Source organism: Hevea brasiliensis, chromosome 8, assembly GCF_030052815.1.
Source record: "Hevea brasiliensis isolate MT/VB/25A 57/8 chromosome 8, ASM3005281v1, whole genome shotgun sequence".
Classification (NCBI taxonomy): domain Eukaryota; kingdom Viridiplantae; phylum Streptophyta; class Magnoliopsida; order Malpighiales; family Euphorbiaceae; genus Hevea; species Hevea brasiliensis.
Genome location: NC_079500.1, coordinates 87,640,710 through 87,662,042, shown reverse-complemented (window position 1 = coordinate 87,662,042; position 21,333 = coordinate 87,640,710). Strand labels below are relative to the sequence as shown.

Sequence of the window (21,333 nt, the reverse complement as noted above, 5' to 3'; positions counted from 1 at the left end):
ATCAAACCATACAATAACACCCCCATACAAATGCTGGCCGAATTTCAGCTTGGTCCCTCAATAATTTGTTTCATTTCATTTTAAGTTTATTTACAAGTTAATCAAGCTAAAAACACAATTAATAAACTACTTTGCAACTTAAATCACTAACCATACTTGGAGGGTTTCTAAGCTTTCTTTTCTTCTTTCTTTGGTGACCAATCTCCTTCTCAAGTGACTAGAACAAGTTTTTATGAAGCAATTATGGGAGAAGTTGAGGTTTAGTAAGGATTTCAAAGCTTGAGTGCAAGCTTTAATGGAGGAAAATTCATGGAGATGAAAGGGAGAGAGTGAGGGCGGCAACTTGATAAGGAAGAAGACCTTTATTTCTTTTTTTTTTTCTTTTCTTTTCTTTTCTTTTTATCTTATGGAAGACCATAAATTCAATTTAATTAAATTTATTAATTATAATCTTTATGGCATCATGCATGATGTCATCTCCCTACACCTTTTTCATTTTCTCTTTTTTTTTTCTATTAGTTCTTTAATTTAATTCTTGATCCCAAAATTTTCTTTTCTCCGATTTTATTTGACAGTTAGGTCAGGAGTCAGCTCTCGGGGTCAATTGACCAAATTGCCCCTCGCCGGTTCAACCCGGTTTGCAAATAATTCAATATTTCTTCCGGATCCCTGACCTAATTATTTGACTGACTTAACAATTCTTTTTTCGTGATTTTCTCTTTTCCACTGTGTTCGTAATGGTCCTAAGGACCGCAGCGTCACATTTTACGATTCGAAATTTGAGTTTAAATTGACTTCGCAGTCGTTCCCGAGAAGGTCACCCATCGCTATGACTCTCGGCTCGTTTAACTTCTTGTATTCTGTTTTTCTTATTTATACTTAACTAATTGATAATTACTAATTATTTGTGTTTATGACTTATCTAGTTGTCTTAAGTGTGGTCCTAATCCCCTTAATTATCCGGACTGATTCCGGTCATCAGAATAGTGAAATATACCTAGCTATATAAATAGGGGTATTACAATTCTCCCCCCCTTAAAATAATTTCGTCCTCGAAATTGTGTCCACTATCTGTCCTCAAATAGTCATTCATGTTGTTTTCTTATATTTTTCTCACATTTCTACTTTGCTTCATAATCGGAATAATGGTCCATAGCACTTTAACCAACACTATTTACTCATCGATTACTTACCTCGTGTGTCATGTTCCTTACGAGCTTCTGTCATAAGTTAGATTCAAAGTCATTTCAATTTTTGAAGGAAGCAAATCTATGTGCTAGTGGATCCACTTTTCTAGGACCTCGTGTGATCCTATGGGTGAGAACTTAGTTTTACTCTTTTCTTATCAAATCTCTTAATCATTTGATGTAACCTTCAGTTTAGTTTAGAATGTTTTAGTATTTTCTTGCTGTTGTTTTAGCAATTATTTTCTTTTGTGGTCGTTTCTTTCTTGCCATAGGTCCATAACCATTATCTTACCATCTCCATTTATGACCAAGGCCTATGTGCCATTTTGCATTATCTTGTTTGCTTTCGTCTAACTTATTTCTTTCTTGATAAAATAATTCGGAATATCGTTACCCATCTTAAGTAACTTGCTTGCCTTGGTGGCTATTCCTCATCTAGTATTTTTCTCATTTCTTACTGTTCTATTTATTTTTATCCATCGATATTCTATAGCTTATTTTGCACTTATGTGTAGTCATTATTTTCTTTTGTACTGAACTATAACCTTTCAATATTCTAACTTTAGAGTTTTAAATCCCAGGTTAGGATTTTCAAACTCCTTTCCAATAAGAAAACTTTATCTTATCATAACTGTACCAAAACAGATGTCATTTGCAACTATTCTTATTCTTGTGTATTATTGGGTAGTACGTAGCTCTACACAATAAATCCCAAGTCAGTACTGTAATCTGCAGCTTACAGCATAAACATCAAGAATATTGCATAGTTACTATGATACATCTCAATAGAACAAACTTCCCTATATCTTATTTCTTTTAAATTCACTAATATCTTGAACTTATTTTGATTATGGTACCCACTGACATCTATCAGCAGTAATACCCTTACTCGTATCTAACTTTTAGGTTCTCTTTCCTTACATAATTAGGCTTACTAATTAACTTTACAAATTCTTGTGTGCTAGCAAATACTTTTCACTGACAAACTCTTCCAAAATTAATTTTAAAAAGACTAGTCACTAACATATCAAAATTGATTTTTTTTTTTAACACATATACATATCTCAGTTAAGAATTAAGAAAATATCAGCAACCATACCAGAAGTCTCATTCTCGTCCCTCTGTCGCATAGTGTATACTCTCACTAGAGCATCACCTTGTCCTGGTTGATTCACAGTACTCTGACTTCCAGGTGTACTACCCCTACCTCTGCCTCTACCTCTACCAACTGTTGGTAAACTCTTCAGGGTAGAAACTTGGGCTGATCCTTCTGATGTGGTGAATGATCCATATCGGCGTGGACTTATGCAATCCTTAGCAAAATGACCAGTCCCTCCACAATTGAAACATGCTCCTATAGCTCTATAACATACTCCACTATGTGGTTTACCACAAGTCTCATAAAGTTGATCCGATAGCGTATTTCTGCATCTCTGTTAAGTTTGCTGATCTGATTGAGATGGTTTCTGTCTAGAAGATATACCTCTACCCTATTCGCGCGAGCTAGATCCTCCAAAATGTTTTCTTTTTCCAGAGCCACTCTCAGTAGCTTGACCAGTAACCTTTTCAGTTTTCTCTTTCTCTTGTGTACTCTTTTTCATTGCCCATTCTGATTCTATCCTTTCCAGTTCCAGGGCTTGTGAAATCAATTCAGAAAAATTCTGGTGTCGGAACCCTACCACTTGCATTCTCAAGCTAGGCCTCAACCCAGCCTCAAACCTTTTACACCGGTCTCTGGGGGTGGAGACTAAGCTTCTAGCATAATGGCTTAGCCTTGAAAAGTCCCGCTCATACTCTGCTACAGTTCTATCCCCTTACTTCAACCTTAAAAACTCTTACAGCTTCATGTCTACATAAGTATCGGAGACCCACTTTTGCTGAAATTCCCTTAAAAAGTCTGCCCATGTGAGGACTGGTGGCTTTACCAGACTGTAGGGGATGGTCTTCCATCACTCATATGCATCCCCTTGGAGAAGTGATACTGAATATTCGAACTTCAACTCTTCAGCACACTGTAGTTTTCTGAAAACCCGTTCCATCCTTTCTAACCACTGTTCTGCTTCCAGTGGATCCACTGTTCCTTTGAATTCTGTAGACCCAAATTTCATTAATTTCTCATATTATCAAGCAGGAGGCTGTGGTTGTGCTACAGGTGCTTGTGTCTGTGCTTGAGGTGGCATATTTTCTGCCATTTGTTGAAAGAACGCAGCCATCTGCTATGCAAACTGAGCAGGGAACTGCGATGCTTGAGGAGGAGCTAGAGTGGCTGACCCACTCACATTCTGGAGTGTTGGGGCTTCTCCTCGGGCCTCAGCCTCGACAGATTGCTCTACAGAATGATCTCCCTCTTTCATTCCATTTTCCAGAAATTTTCTACTCTCTGATAACAAACACAAGGAGGTTGACCTCCGTTAGTGCATATTCATGATGTAAATATGTTATATATATCAAATATTTGAGCAGTTGTATTTACCGACAAAATATTTCAAATTCACAGTTCAAAATTTATTTTAAAACCTTGCTCTGATACCCCTAAACATGTCACACCCTACTCCTCGTAAGATGTAACATCTTCTCGTAGTACACCTAATGAATTACCGTACTTCACCTACCGGTAACCCATTAAATATACTACAAGGGATTTTAAAACAATTTTCGTTCGTTTTGGAATTGGTGGGTAAATTTTTTTTCAAATATTAAAAAACTTCATTTAGAGTCCAAACATAAATCAATTTTTTTTTTGATATTTAAAATCTCCGCAATTTTTACAAAAATTTTGGCAGAGTGCCGTCTATATTTTGAGAAAACAGTTCTTCAAAACATGAAAATAGAAACACTCCCAATATATTTCTCAATCACAACTCCATTTGCAACCACCAAACTTCAAATCAACAGCAATAGTAAAACATCAATTTAAAATCCAAATTTCAAATCAAGAATTAATATCTCAAAACATTTCATAACTCATGCACATTACATTTTAAATTATTAATTTACAGTCATAAGTTAATTTACAGATGCAAAATCTCAAAAATAATATTATTACAATTTTATCTGTACAACTGCTCAAATTACAGAGATACATGTGTATACTATCATATTTACATCAAACTAAACTACCAGGGTATTGACAAATACCCGTACAAAAATTCTTCAATTGTGCTCCTCTCTAACTGTAGCAGCTCGCTCTGCTGCTATGTCCTTTTTTATATCTACGACAACAAGTTAAAGCTATCGCTGAGTATATAAATACTCAGTGGTGCACAATAAAGTATAATAGAAAACATTTATGAACAAATCCTCATTCAAAAATCTCATAATCGCATTTCACAATTTTTTTCTCAAATCACATTTATAACAAATCATAATTTTCAAAGCTTAATATAGAGCACAACTTGATCAAACAATTTAATAAACATAGTGCTGCCAAATAATAACACAACTTAGGCCATGACACAAAATATCAGAACATGTCGTGTTTACATTACGACAAGGCATACTCACCCCACTAATCGAAATCAATGAGGGAGGTGGCTAGCTAGCTAATGAGTACTCATCCAAACTCGCCCCTCAGACTGGAAACCAGAGAGGGAGGAAAGTGATCAAATATCAAACTCACCCCACAAGTGAAGAAGGAACATATTAATATTGCCATGCCAAGTGTGAATAAAAAAACAATTTAAATCAAGTTATTCAAACATTTCATACAATTCACAAATCATATTTCATTCCAAACTTTTCATTTACAAAGTAGGCAACACACTATTTTTCAAATAAGATTTTCAAAGCCATAACTAAATCCAAAACCATATTGTTCAAATATTTCATACAAATCAATAATTAATTTTCATTCCAAATTTCCATTGTAAAATAGGCGACACAACATTCTCGAAATTCATAATGAACAAAAACATTCACAATGTATAACAAATCAATTTCCATTATGAAAACTATAATTTAAAAATTTTTGTGTAGAAACTTGGACTTAATCGCCTCTAGGCCTTCCAGGTCTTTTTCAGCTAAAACACAACATTTATAGTGTTTCAGCATCTTATTTCACACTAAATCCAATAATTAATTCATAAATACTTAATTCTAGCCCAAATATGCTTAAACTAACATTCTTGGAAATTTTCATTTTGGAGTTACTATTCATGGTACTATTCAAGTCAATTTATTGACTTTCTAAGGCTTAATAGGTATGGGAACTTTAACTTCACCCACATACCATATTTTGGTCACTAAATTTGTTGATTTTGGTTGTTTACTCAAATTCTAAGTCTTTTAGGAAAATTTGTAAATTTTTAGTTTTAGTGTCTTAAGTTGCACTATTCCATTGGTCACTTTACTGTTAGAATTTGGCAAATATTTCTTCATAGAAAATGTTCCCTATTGTCTTAAGTTTATTCTCATTTTTGAAGCACTCCAATTGGAGTTTTGTAGCTCAAGTTATAGTCATTTGAACCATAGCTGCCAGATTGGACTCTACCCAGTTTTCTAGGCAGATTTTGGTTCTGGCAGTTTTAGGTCATCAATTTTGTGTGGCCAAATGACTCGGTTAATGGCATAATTTGGGTTTGAGATCTTTATGAAAGTTTTAGGTCTATATCCCATCTGTCCACTGGTAAAATTTCAGGTCATTTAGACATTCGTAGCTTAAGTTATGACCAAATGAACAAACACTGTTCATTTAGTCATTTTATACAGGGACAGACTGAGATTTTCCAAGTTTAGTCAATTTGTTCACTAGGTTTTGGTCACTTTTTGGGCATGCTTCCTAAATGAAAATTGTGTCATTTAGTTTCTATTTTCATTCCCAATTGGTCTCATAGCAATTTTACTTGTAAAATTTCATTTTTAGTCCCTCAAAAGTAACTTGGTCATGCTGCATACTCAATCCGAATTTGGCCTTAACTACAACCATTCCAACACACTTCATTTGGTCAACATTGACCATTTCTCACTTCAAACTAGATCAAAGACATCATTTACAAGTTTCTCACATTTTTGTCACTAAACCCTAAGTGTCCAAACCCTAACCACACTAAATTGTTGCATTTAGCTAATTTCAAAGCTTTTAACCATAATCATTCAACTAATGGAGGTCCATAAACTCATTCAAATCCATCAAACCATACAATAACACCCCCATACAAATGCTGGCCGAATTTCATCTTGGTCCCTCAACAATTTGTTTCATTTTATTTTAAGTTTATTTACAAGTTAATCAAGCTAAAAACACAATTAATAAATTACTTTGCAACTTAAATCACTAACCATACTTGGAGGGTTTCTAAGCTTTCTTTTCTTCGTTCTTTGGTGACCAATCTCCTTCTCAAGTGACTAGAACAAGTTCTTATGAAGCAATTATGGGAGAAGTTGAGGTTTAGTAAGGATTTCAAAGCTTGAATGCAAGCTCTAATGGAGGAAAATTCATGGAGATGAGAGGGAGAGAGTGAGGGCGGCAACTTGATAAGGAAGAAGACCTTTATTTCTTTTCTTTTTTTTTTCTTTTCTTTTCTTTTCTTTTTATCTTATGGAAGACCATAAATTTAATTTAATTAAATTTATTAATTATAATCTTTATGGCATCATGCATGATGTCGTCTCCCTACACCTTTTTCATTTTCTCTTTCTTTTTTTTTCTATTAGTTCTTTAATTTAATTCTTGATCCCAAAATTTTCTTTTCTCTGATTTTATTTGACAATTAGGTCAGGAGTCAGCTCTCAGGGTCAATTGACCAAATTACCCCTCGCCAATTCAACCCGGTTTGCAAATAATTTAATATTTCTTCCGGATCCCTGACCTAATTATTTGACTGACTTAACAATTCTTTTTCGTGATTTTCTCTTTTCCACTGTGTTCATAATGATCCTAAGGACCGTAGCATCACATTTTATGGTTCGAAATTTGAGTTTAAATTGACTTCGCAGTCGTTCCCGAGAAGGTCACCCATCTCTGTGACTCTCGGCTCGTTTAACTTCTTGTGTTCTGTTTTTCTTATTTATACTTAACTAATTCACAATTACTACTTATTTGTGTTTATAACTTATCTAGTTGTCTTAAGTGTGATCCTAATCTCCTTAATTATCCGGACTGATTCCGGTCACCGAAACAGTGAAATATACCTAGCTATACAAATAGGGGTGTTACATAATATCTTAAGCAAGTTCCGAGTTTTGCATTGCCTATATTTATAGGGTAAGCAGGTTCTTCAGCAAATCTCGTCAGATTTTATTTTTCAATGAATTTCAGCTGCACTTAGCTTCTAGTTTAACCCGAGCCACATTTTAAGTACTGCGACATACCCTAAACAGGATTTTAAGCACCTTCTCATGTAAATTTCGATAGGTTTGGATTAAACTTGATTTCTTCATCTTTTTCATTCTTCAAGATTTCAAACCTTCTTAAACCGTCACCTAATGCATCATTGACCTTTAAATCACTTCAAAACCTATTAAAAAATAAAAATTTAAAAAATTAAATATAAAGTAATTAAAATTAATAATTTAGCTAAAATAAAGATAAAAATATTAAAAAAAACTCAATTATAAGGGTAAAATGAATGTAAAACTACTCTAAAATGTCTATATGAAATAAGTGTAACATTAATCATGTAATATCATATGAATTAGTAATATATTATTCTTCAATGAAATATAATTAATGTATATATAAGTTGCTTTTGATATTAAAGTATTCAATTTGTAAAATATAATAATTAAATCTATTAATTTCAAAACCTTCATTTCATTCAAAAGTCAACAATAAATTAAGTGCATAAATATCCTTGAAAAGAAATATCTCAGTAAAATTGAAGTTAATTGGTAAAATCAAGAGAAGATGAAGATGCAGATATTCGGTGTCATCCACTAATGGTTTATATGGTACCCTAATAATTAATGCCTGCCACTGATTTTTTAAGATTATTTGAATATATCCCTCACACATCACCTAAACTATACCAAACTCAATCTTTCTCTTAATCAATTTACCTAGTTGAATAAGTTATTTTTTTTTATAATTACAATTGATTTTATAAAAATTTCAAACCACAATTTCATAATCTCAAAGATAATTTCAATATCATTGAAAATATTAGAGTATGTTGATTCTGTAATTGGATAAAAATTAATATTAATAAATTTTAAATTTAATCATTAAATTTAAAAAAAATAATAACTTTTTAAATTAACAAGATGATTTTTTAATTATCTATAGAAAAGAGAGTGATTCTGATAATCTAATTTCATGAATGGAGGTAGTTAGATATTATTTTAATTGATTGAATCAGATGAAATTTGAGTTTTTTTTTTTATTGAAATGTAAAATTCTAAGATCAATAGTCTTGATGAATGGAAAGAGTTAAGAGTATTATTTTATCTGATTTGAATCAGATAAAGAAAAACCCCCCACTATTGATTATCACAGTCTCTCCCTTTTATTTTTTTTCAAGTGATATACACAAGTTGTTAATTAATTTGTTAGTCAGCAACTCAATTATATTGTTTAACAGTATAATCAAATAAATTATAGACTGCAAATTGAAGTGCATAAAAGCTGTGAGTCATTGATGAAGCTAAGAAGTCAGCGAGTGACAAGAACCCATGCTAGCTATATTGATAAAAAGCAATAATGGGTATATTGCCATAATTGAAAGCAAGCAAGCTATGTGTCCTTACATGTAAATGGACAAACCCAAGCAAAGTGGTGGAAAGAGAAATGCCATTTGTCATGGAAGAAGGAAAACAAGAAAAAAAGAAAGAAACCAAACATTCTATGGAAGACGAGAGAGCACTATTTTTTTTTTTTACAGAATAATTTATATATAAAATATATTTTTTATAGAAAATATTTTTTAAAAAAATAATTTTTGTGAAAATATTTTTCATTATTTAATTGTAATATTAAATTAATGATATGTGTTTATTTCATTTATGTATAAGTATTTTTCATATTTAATAAATTATTAAAATTTAAAAAATAGAAAATAACTTCCTCTTTTGAAAAAAAGAAGTCATTTTCCTTAACGATGATTTAGTTTTCCCTTTGACAACAAAAATATTTTTCGTTAATTAATTTTTCTGAGTGCCTCAAACATTAGAAAATGTGGACCATGAAACGACAGAGTCTAATAGCAAAAATTTTTACCATTAAGGTTCTATTTATTTTATGAAAAATATTGTTTTGAAAACATACTTTTTTTATTTTCTAATGTTTGAATCTCTTAGAAAATAAATCAATGAAAAGTATTTTTCTGATCGATGAATAAGTTAACAACTTTAATAATTTTATTAAAATATAAAAATATTTATATATTTATAATATAAAAATTAATCCTTAGTTTAACATTGTAATCAACAAATAGAAAATATTTTCATATTTTCTTCAAAATAATTTTCATAAAAAACATTTTTCACATATAAATTATTTTTCATGAAATAAATAAAGCTAAAAATATAAAATTTATTGTCATAAATTTATAATAACAATATATGAATATATGAATAGCTGTATGTTGATTTTATAAAATTGTAATTATAAGAATTTTACAATAAAATTATAATTATTAAAATAAAAATAATTATTAATAAAAATAATTATTACTGTAAAAATTTTATCAATAATGATAATAATAATAATAATAATGATTACTTATTACTTTATTTGGTTCAATTTTATAATAAATTTTATTTTATTAGCAGTCATTATTTATATTATTATTGTATATTAATTTTATAACAATAAAATTAATGTTGCCACAAAAATTTTATCGTTAATTCTAATATTTATTGTAATGGAGGGAGTAACATTTGTTGCAGTGGAGGGAGAGATATGATCTGAAGTATGAACATGTGGAATATTTTGGGTTGGTAAGCTTAGTGGGAATTTGTGGCCAGAGAATTGTAACTAGGGTCTCTATCTTCGTTGAAGAGTACGGCTTTGCAATGAAGCTGATACGTGTAGGCTTTGTACAATACCTTTCCACTTTTGTGCCTTCTATGTGTAATATTTTATTGGATTATGGGAAACATATGAAGAATGCTAAGAAAATCATGGCTTGGATAGTGCATGCAAGCTCAGCTTGATCTGCTCCAAATTCCTCCTGTAATTTGGAATTTATTAATTTATTCAATTATTACAAGAATGTTCATTAGGAGTAATTATAAAGTCTCTCATAATTATCCTAAATAATAGAGGAGAAGGCGGCACTAAATTTTGAAAACTATTGGCACTTAATATATAGTGGTGCCATGCCATGTTCTTTTTTTCTTTTTAAGAAAAATAATTGGGAAAACAAAGGACAGTTGATATCAAATTATAAGTATCTTATAGAAATATGATATTATTAATTTCCATTCTTCAATTTAAAATTAATCATTAAAATTTTTATATAAATTAAATTTAGACTTTTTAAAAATGATATAGTCTCATATTTAAAAATAAAAATTTAATCATTAATTTTAAAATCAATAATTAATATTAATAGAAAATTCCAATGCAAATTTACAATTACAAAATATAAGATATGATAATATAGTATGAAGTAAATCCTGATGTCAATTAAAAATAATAATTTTTTTAGCTATTTTAGTAAAATTTTAAGACTTTTATGAATATCTTACTTGTGTTGACTGGTTTTGTAAAAAGGATAAATCGGGTTTAACTCCACACCAAAAATTAGTTCAAAGAGAGGAGGTTTATCTAAATCTTATATATAATATAAATACTTTATTGTAAATCAATGTGAAACAACATATCTTCCTCACATTTAGGCATAAATGTTTAAATCGTGAAATTTAGAGATAAATACATTTATAGTTAGCCCAACATTAAAGTAGAGTAGGCTCTAAAATTATATAAAAAGATAGATCAAATTTAACTATATTTCAAAAATTAACTTTAAAAAAATTATTTAAATTTTATATATAGCATAAATTCTTTATCATTTTGCAATGTGAGACAACATGTTTGCTACTAATCTTCTTACTATTAATATGACTTAATTAAAAACTAAAGAAATCAATTTACAATCTATATTTGTGATGCCTGATTTCTGTCAATAGTCAGAGAAAATTATTTAAAAAAATATATTATTATCAATAGAATAATTAAGCATAATAAATTTATATTGCTTTATTTAAAAAAGAAAGTTGTGCGCACTTTTTGTAAAAATCATTTTGTAATTTCCGTTGAGAAAAAAAATTAAAGCCATCCTAATGAATATCCACATGGAACTGAAACACTATTTGTCCAAGAATTAACTAAAAAGACTATTCCAATTTCCTATAAATTCTACATAATTTTTTAACATCCACTTGTGATAAAATGACAAGGATAATGGCAGATTACGTCAAAAAAACCTTAAAAATCTAGAATATTACGAATATTCAAGGACTTCATGCAATAAGGGGCCGGGAGCCTCTTATTTTTGAAGAAGGTGTGGATGGGAAGAATTGGCGATCATGCTTCGTCTTTTTGGGTTTGCAAGTATAATTCTTTTATTTGCACTTGATGGAAAGATGAGATTTTGACAGACATATTTTAAAGTCTTGTTGTTATCGATGATGTCTCTAAATAGCTTTTACTGGTCACACATTTTTTCTAGGTAAACTAGAACAATTTGATGAATTTCTCCAATATAGATGGTATTAAGATCTCTTCGAGTAGCAGTGAGGGAGCGATACAACTCTAGCTGTAGTTGCTCTGAAAGAGAAGCAATATAAGCGTGAGGAAGGTTGACATCATTGAATCCATTGAGAAGATAATAGCGCTGGATCATACGCTGATAATGCTTCTCAATATCAGCTCTTTTTAGAGAACAACACTTCATATCAAAAAACTCTTGCCGAAGTTGTTTGTTATAGAGAGAAGCATCTCTAAGGAATTCAGTAAAGACTGCATTGACAGCTGCCAAAGGGGTAAGATGATAAAATTGGGCAAGGTGGTAATCACCTAAAGAGGCGAACCAATCCTGTAATGTGCCAATTGCTCTGGAGACAAATTCTCATAAGACTACATGTGAATTCGCATCATCTTTGAGCATCTAGACATCCATCCATGCTTTAAATTCAGCAAGCCTTACTCTCCATTTTGATGGAGGAATATCATCAAGGGTAAACCATGGTCCAGAAGCAGGTTTCATGGGTTGTTGAGTATTGGGAGGAGCAAAAGATAATTCTTCTGTATCATCAGCAAGATGATGAACATGTGGAGTTCCTTATGCAGGCTTCGTGGGAGGTTTAGTAGTTCCTGTGGCTCCAGTGTGAGATCCTTCAGAAGGAGAAGGAACTGTAGGATCTGCCATAAGCAAAGTAGTGAGGTCTGCAAGCTGATCTTCACTATCTGATTTTGAAAAGAGAGATTCATTAGAATCATCATCTGAAGATGGAGTTTCCATAGGAGTGGTAGAATGGATGAGGGTTGGTTGGATAGCCATGTGTTGTGGTGGTGGCTCAGAGGTCATGGGAGCTTTTCCTTTACTAGGGTCTCATGGTAGTGATTCGTCAGAGGAAGAGAGACTAGGTTCTGGTCTAGGAGGAGGTGGTTGTGGTTTAGAGAGGAAAGGTGATGGAAAGTAGGTAGGAAAAGGTTCAGAGAATGTAAATGGGGAATAAGCTGGAGTTGGGGTGGCCATAAAAGGATTTTGGTTTTTTACAAAAGAGAATGGGCTATAATGAGGTGGATTAAAAGGATAAGAGGGTTTTTGCATGTCAGCTTCAATTTGGGCTATTTGTTTCTTGAGACGCCGAATCTTGGCTTCTTTCTAATTGAATTCTAGCCCGAATCTCCTTTATTGAATCATGGTTCGAAGGTCTCTAACAAGATGAGAAATCTTGGTCTGAAGATCCTTGTACATGTTTTGTACAAACAGAGAGAAGGAATCAACCTTCTATCTACAGACTGTGTATGAGTAAGGACTTTGTCAATTTTCAAATCAAGACATTGCAGAGTTTGATTCTGAGCAGTAGCATTTTTTGTTTGCCAGTTGAGCACTTCTTCTGCCGGTGTCAAAGGAGTTGGGTGACCCTTAGGAGTGATTGTGGTAGACTTGATAAAATGACGAAAGGCAATACCAGTCTCTTTGTCTTGGTAAGGAGCAAGAGGTGGAAAGTCTGAATCATATGATGTTGGAGAAAACATCATACATGGTTGGACTAATGGTAATGCTGGTGGAACCACAGCTCGGGAAGAAAGAGGTGGATATCTTTCTTTACGTAGAATTTCAAGAGCTAGCTCATAAATGCAAAGTGGCTTCTTTACTTGAGTCTCTTTGTGTATGCCAATCCAGGGACCAGAGTCTGGATGGTCATTATGCTGAGGTCGATATGTCTTGCAAGAAGATTTGCCTCATTTCATCAAATTCTTCCAATTCTTATCAAAAAGAGGATGATCATATTCGTGCTCTCAGTAATTATCACTACAGTCACAATCATCATCACAGTGGCCTGATCCTGGAAGATTCCAGGGGCAGTGACCATCAATCTTCATTGGATAGACATAATGGATGTCAGTAGTAATTGAATGGATAGGAAACCATTCTTCTTCTTTGGAAATTGGGTGGATCATCATAGATTGGAAAATAGGCAGTAAGCATGTAGAATGTCTTACTGGCTGGAAAGTTGTTTGAATTGAACCGTCTGTTTATCTTCTGAAAGAAGACTTTGTAATTTGGATAGGTCGAGAATTGGTATGGAGTTTTTCATAGTTGGTTAACCAGACTTTGGGGATGAGCTGTTCTAGCTCATTTCTGGGAATTTGCCTTCAGATTTGGACAATGGTTGGTGTGGTTTCAGTGTCTGTAAGGATAAGCAGTGCATCTGTAGAAGCAGAGGCTTGGGCTAGATCAATGGCATGATCTTATAGCCGATAGATGATCTGATGGTGAAGGGTAGCCATCATAGAAGAGGTGAATTGGTCTGCTCCTGTAAGTTAGACTTGAACCTTCAAGGCAGTGCAAAGATTTGGATCTCTAAGAGACATGTTGTAGTTTGAAAAGAAGGTAAGCACTACACTTCCAGCATGGAGTGTGGTGAGATAGGTGCCAATTACAGCATATTCATACTGTAAAAATCTCGTGTCAAGTAATGAGACTCTGGCAGTGACAGGTAACCCTCGCCTTCCATGTAAAGTGAGTATTAGTCTTACAGCTCCAAAATAAAGGTGAGAATATCCTTCATTTTTCCATTTGGGAATCAAAAAAAGAGGTATCTCAAGAGTCACGTACTGTTCAAAGGAAGTAGCTTGAAGGCTACATTAATCCAATCGGGATGCTTGAACATACTCTTTAGGTAGTGGTCTCCTTGAATGAATAAGAGATCTAATGCTTAGAGTGAGAGAACCAGATCTCCTATAGATATTATAAAGACTGAGAAGGGGAAGAAGGGATTCTCCGATCTTTGCATCTTCTGGAAGGGTTGAGACTTCTACCAAGTTATCTATTCTGGAAGATAACGTTTTTCGGAGAGGAGATGAAAAAGAAAGAGAAGAAGTAAAGTTTACTATGTCTGAAGGAGTGGGTTATTGAACTACAGTTTCTATAGAAGGGGTTGGTGTTTGGCAACTCATGATGAAAGAAGTTCTCTTCTTACTCATCCGCGAAGTATATACTATTTCAAGTTATGTAGGCTCTGATACCAATAAGGGGCTGGGAGCCTCTTGCTATACATAGAATGCTTATACTCATGCTCAATGTCACTTCCCTCTTTTAGGTACTCTTAGGCTAGGAGCCCTTTTGTACTCACAAACCATGTATAGTAAGAGGACCGTAGCTTACAGGATCACAACAGATGCATTTCTGATACACAAGATCCCTATATAAGGCAAGTGTAGAGCATATGTACAACTGCTTAACAAGAAATAGTATACATTCTTAGACTTTCAGAAGAGAAGAGAAGAAAATTTAGAGGCTCATGTTGAGAGAAACACATAAGGATTTTATTTCTCTGGGAATTCTTGTTTTACAAACTGAGTGAGCCTTCTCTTATATAGAAGAGAGGTTGAAACATCACGATAAAGGATGATAATTAAAGCAGATAAGCCTTTAATAGATTACAGCTAATAAAGCATAAACATAATGCTAGTAAACAAACTTTCTTAAAAGAAAACAAAGATTGTTGCCTAGTAGTGGAGACAGTGGGGCCTGACGCATCTTTTAAGGAGAAGAGGACAGATTATTATTTCTGTAGTTAGAGTCATTTGAATCAAGGTCTCCATAAAAAGACTGATGCCATGGTCCTCGTGTGTCTGGTGATAGTGAGGCCACACTGGCTAAAGCTTCACATGCTTCACTGTCTTCTATGTCCATAAGGTTTTGTGAGTCTTGTCAGACTGAATTATTCCAATCTATAGGGCTATCTGGAGTGGAGTGAAGTGGTCCAAGTGAAGTGCAAGTGACTCTTTGGGAATCCAAGGTAGGATTATAATTATTAATTTCACAAAGATGATTGCCAAGCTGTCTGCAAAGTGGTCCCATGAGAGCTTTATTGGTGATAGTGCTAGTGTATGTTCTCCACTCATAGTGTATGTTCTCCACTCATAGTGAGAATTCTGATAAAGAAGGTCCTATGCATGATAAAGATAGATCTCACAATGTGTTGTTGTGTAACTAGTCTGTCTTCTATTCCGTGAGTATTTATGAGTCTTCTCAAGCTGTATTGCCAAGCAGAAATAGGTTTGAACCATTATAAGAATTTGGACAATAATGTCCTAGTTTCAGTATTCTGAACATGCTGGAAAAGGGCCAGAATTGGGAATTCTATGGCAATGGAGTATAGAGTTATCATGCACCATAGAAACCAAAGTTCTTCCAGAAGAAGATATGTTTCTGGATGGAGGATAAGGCAAGTGAGGAAAGGATAGTTAGGATGAAAATGAGAAACTGGTGGGGTTAGCATCCTGAGTGTGTTCATTGCACTTTAAAAATGGAACAAATGGTTCCGAGCATACTCTTGAATTTAAGAAAGGGTCATGGAAGGTGAATATCCTAGTGAGAAACTATCAGGAGAAGGAATGAGGAATCCAAGAGTGTTGGAGCAGCTGGCCATGTAGATAAAGGGAAGTGAAAATGTTGAACTGATGAGGTATACAGGATTTTTGTCTGGACAATAGATTAAGAATGAGGTTATGTTTTCTTTTGATGTGTTGAACTGTGAATTTTTACTTTGAGAACCAGTCCTTGAGCCATAAAAGTTGTGGCTCTAGTAGAGTCTTATTTTTGAACTCTAGTATGCAAGGAAAAGAGGAACTGTCCATCAGGTTAGTGAAATGATGACCAATCAAGTGTAATTCAAATTTCTTGATACCTATTTGACAGCAAGAATCTCTTTGTATACTGAGTGATAATGTTATTCAGCTGGTTTGAATGCTTCGCTTGCATGTCCACATATATTCTTTTCACCATTGATTGTCTTTATGAGAATTGCACCCCAGTGTGTGTCACTGGCGTTAGTCTGCAGGGTCCTATCCCCTATGCTGGGAATCTTAAGAGGTGGCAAATTCTGAGCTACTGCTTTTAAGGCTTAGACTACTGCAGTTTGATCTGATCCCCATGGGGGAGCTTTCTTCTTTAGCATTTTTGATAGCTGGTATGAACAGCGACATGTGGAAGGAATCGTTTGATATAATTAACTATTCCAAGGAACTATTGGAGCTGTTTGTGGGTCAGGTTTTTGTCTGGAAATTTCAGCAGTTCTGTAGCAATATGTGGGCCAAGTTGGTATCTTCCTTCCTTGAACTGCATACCAAGGAATTGTATTTCTGTGTGGCCAGGTAGCTTTTCTTTTCTGAAAACATGATACCATGGGCTTGGACTATGGATTGGAATTGGGTTAATAATTGCTTATGGGCTTGGATATCCTTAGAGAAGAGAAGGATGTCGTCTATATAAATTAAAGTGTTGTGCAAGATAGGTTCAAGTATCTTGATCATGGCCTTTTGGAAAAGAGATGGAGCTGTCTTGAGTCCAAATGGCATAACAGTCCATTGGTACTAGGCCGTAGGAATATAGAATGTCGTTTTGGGCCTATCCGTGGGGTGAATTCCTAATTGCCAAAAACCCTCCTTAAGATCAAACTTGGAGAAGATATGGGCCTTTTGTAGTTGAGAAAATAAGACATCTATTTTTGGTAATGGGAATTTGTTATCTTGAAGGAAGTGATTGAGAGGCTTATAATCAATGACCAACCGCTTCTTATTTCTGAGCTTCTCAGCTCTCTTCTCAACATAGAATGCTTGACAAGCCCATGGAGAGCTTGTGGGTTTGACAAAGCTCTATCGGAGAAGCTGTCTACATTCTTCCTGGGCTAAAGCCAGGTCTGGAGGAGTCATGCCAAGATAGGAGGCTTTTGTTGGGTTGATGTCTTCATTAAGTTTGAAAGGGAGATGGATGAAGAAATCCTCATTATTCCATAGTGGATGTAGGTGTAAGAAATTAGCATGAGAGTCTACACAAGAACAAAGAAGTAACTCCTTATGATCTTGAAACTCGAAAGCAGCTTCTGCTAAAGAAAAGAGTTTTGGAACTGTGATAAAAGGCTTGAAATGTCTTTTGTACTTCAAACTAGTAGGCAGAATTCTCAAATGTTGTGCTTGCTGATATATGTCAAAACCAATGAGGATATCTTTATCAGGAAGATCAAACCCAATAACCTTGGTCCATACAGTATAATCAGGGAAAAACTGTATGCCAATAGGCCTTTTAGAAATAAGGCTAGTTCTAAAAACTTTTCTATCTGCAGCCTCGAAGTATTCTGAGTGTGGGACATAATCTTCTGGAGGCAGAATAGTTGGATTCATCATGCTTTTGTGAGCTCCTGTGTCAAGAAATCCAATGGCTAAAATGGGCCTCGAATACTTGCATGGCAGTATTTGTAATGAGACCAATGGCATAGGAGTAACTTGTTGGGTTTGGGCCTGTTGAGCTAGATGGAGCAAGGGATATGGATTCTCGGGTTCTGAGTCAGAATCTGAGTCTGAAATAAGTTGGCGATCATACTGACTCATATCCTTCAAGGGCAAAGACAGTTTCTTCATCTGGTTCATCTTGTTATGAGAAGAGAGATTCTACATCATTATCTTCAATAGATATCTGACTGACTTGCTGGATGTGTTGAATGAGTTTTGCAGCTTTGTTGGGATTCTTGGGGCAATTTTTTGCATAATGCCCTTTATTTCTATAAATGTAACATCGATCAGACTTATGAGTAGGTTTCCCACGTTTCCGTCTTTTGAAATATGGCTTCTTTGCTTAAGTCTCCTTATGTATGCCAATTTAGGGACCAAAGTCTGGATGGTTATTATGCTAAGGTCGATATGTCTTGCAAGAAGATTTGCCTCGTTTCAAAGTATACTTCACTCGATAATAATTTATCCGCATTCGACTCCACGATTTTTCTATAAGTCTGATTTAAAATTTAGCAAATTTTGATATCTTCATGAAAAGAAAATATATATTTTTTATCATTACACTCTAACTCAAATAATAAAATAAAATACATAACCACTCCATGGTAAAAAGAAAAATAGATCCTTGTAATTGAAGAAACGGTAAATCCTTGCAAGTTGTAAATACTCAAAAAGAGAAGATACCAAATCTTTTCAAAAGAGGCGATAAAACTTAAATCTACTATAAAAATAAACTTAGAACAAATACAGACAAAATGATATAGATTTTGATTAAAAACACAAAAAAAAAAAGAAAAAGAGATAACTATTTATGAAAATACTCACTAATAATCACTCTAAAAAGCTCGTAAGAAAAAAAAAAAGAGAAAAAGTAGATAAGTTTCAGCCAATGCTGTAAATTAATTATTTATTTTTTCATTTTCATTTTCTCCATGGGATTCAACTTCTCTTTCTGCTATATGTAGTTTAACCATAATATGTGCCAAGAATTATTTGACTTCACTAAAAGTAAAGGCTTGAGATTATCCTAATTATTAAGTCCAGCAACTATAAAGAAGGATTATATGTGCATCTGATTGAGTGCACAAGGTGGGCTCTTGAAATAGTAGCATGGTTGTTAAATTTGAATCGGAAATTTTGATTAAATTAATTTAATAAAAATTTAATAATACGGAACAATTATAAATAAAAATTAAATTATTATATTTTATTAATTTGTCACTTAAATAATTAATGATATTAATAATTTTTATTATTAGTGTGTTAATATAAGTTATTAAATTATTTTACTATATAGTTTATTATATTTTATATAAATTTTATTTTTTTTATAAAATTTAGTATATTAAAATTTATTTTTTCAGTGATATAAATGATTTTCTAAATATTTTTATTATAAAAATATTATTGTTTAAAATTCTAATTAAAAAATTTTTACTATTTCTAAAAATTTTTAACATTTTTAAATTTAACTAAATTTGTTTGAATAATTATTCATAAATATTTTAAAATAATAATTAAATAAAATATTTTATTTAAAAAAATAATTTTATAACATATTTACTATATATTGTATAATATTATCAATTAAATCTTGATTCGATATCGGTTAAATTTTAAATTATTAATTTTTTTATCTTTTTCCTGTTTATAATAACTGAGCGAAACAATAATTTTTCTAGAATTAATAAAGAAAATGCTCATTAATAGAAGAAAAAATGCATGTTAATTAATTAATGAGCAAAATTCATATGAATGATAAAAGAAGGTGGAGGTGTAATATGAATAGGATGACAAAGAAAGTGGGCATGCATAATAAGTCAAAAGTGGAGAGGAAGGCTTTTACATTAGTTTATTGTGTGAAGATATTGCATGAAGACACAAGTAAGCACTGTCCACCACCATCTCTCTCACCCCCACAATGCCACTGCCACCTACACCACTTTATTATCATCTAGATTACCAACCAAATTAAAGAAACTACCATATAGAATTTTAAGAATCTTTTCAAGAAATCTGTCTTTGCAATGCCTATATATAGGGTTAGCTCCTTAACCATTTTCCACCCACCATAAGCATTGGCTTTTCTTATCAAACACTTATATGTACACTTAAACACAGACCTATAGAGGGAGAGACAGAGAGTTTCTTGAATCTTTATTGTAAGCTATACTAGCTTTGTGTTTTGGAAGCTTGGAAATGGCAAGCTCAAGGGTGCTAGGTGCTGCATTATTGGTCTTGCTCCTTGTCGAGCTCTGCTTCGCTGGAAGGTCGTCAAATTCGATTTTTGGTAAAGGAGGTGGAGGTGGTGGAGGAGGAGGACAAGGTGGTGGAGGTGGTGGTGGTTTAGGTGCAGGACTTGGGTATGGCTCCGGTTATGGTTCGGGATATGGGTCTGGAGGTGGTGAAGGATATGGTGGTGCAGAAGGGTACGGTGGTGGAGGAGGTGGAGGTCGAGGCGGAGGTGGTGGTGGTGGTGGCGGCTCTGGCGGTAAAGGGTATGGTTCAGGCTTTGGGTCTGGCAGTGGCTCAGGCTACGGCTCTGGCTCTGGAGGTGGGAGAGGAAGTGGTGGAGGTGGAGGCGGTGGAAAAGGAGGAGGCGGTGGTGGAGGTGGAGGCTTAGGAATTGGAAGTGGGTCAGGTTACGGTTCTGGATATGGAGGCGGGTCTGGATATGGAAGTGGAGGAGAAGGAAAAGGTAGAGGTGGTGGAGGAGGCGGAGGTGGTGGAGGAGGAGCAGGAGGTGGTGGTGGTGGTGGGAATGGCTCTGGCTATGGTTCAGGCTACGGAAGTGGGTCTGGATATGGAGGAGGAGCGGAAGATGATGGTGGTTACCCGTGAGCAAAGAACAAGGAAGGGGTATTTGTGCTTAGGTAGCAATGTACTATGTACGGCGTTTGTATGTTGGAATAAAATTATATTGTAGCTGCTTTATCACTTATATATTCATAATGATGTTTCGCTCTCGTTTTCATGTATTATATAAACAATAAAAGTATCTTTTCTTTGTAATTAATTTTTAACACATTTTGATAATATTAATTATTTTAATAATTATTAATTATTTTAATAATTATTTTTTATTAAATATTAATTATTAATAATTAATTATTTATATTATTATTAAAATAAAAATATTTAATAAAAATAATATTAAATTAATTATTAAATATAAAAATATTCTTTTAATTTTTAAAAATTAAAAATATAATTTTTCATAAATTATTTTTTAAAATTTTT

The 21,333-nt window shown here is 33.3% G+C and overlaps 1 protein-coding gene across 1 annotated transcript; it reads left to right on the top strand.

The window, feature by feature from the left end:
- Positions 1–20,083: 20,083 nt before the first annotated feature.
- On the top strand, positions 20,084–21,109 carry LOC110667209 (glycine-rich cell wall structural protein 2). The gene has a single exon (XM_021827989.2). It carries the CDS (start codon positions 20,293–20,295, stop codon positions 20,932–20,934), a length of 642 nt encoding a protein of 213 aa, XP_021683681.2. The 5' UTR covers positions 20,084–20,292; the 3' UTR covers positions 20,935–21,109.
- Positions 21,110–21,333: the final 224 nt, after the last annotated feature.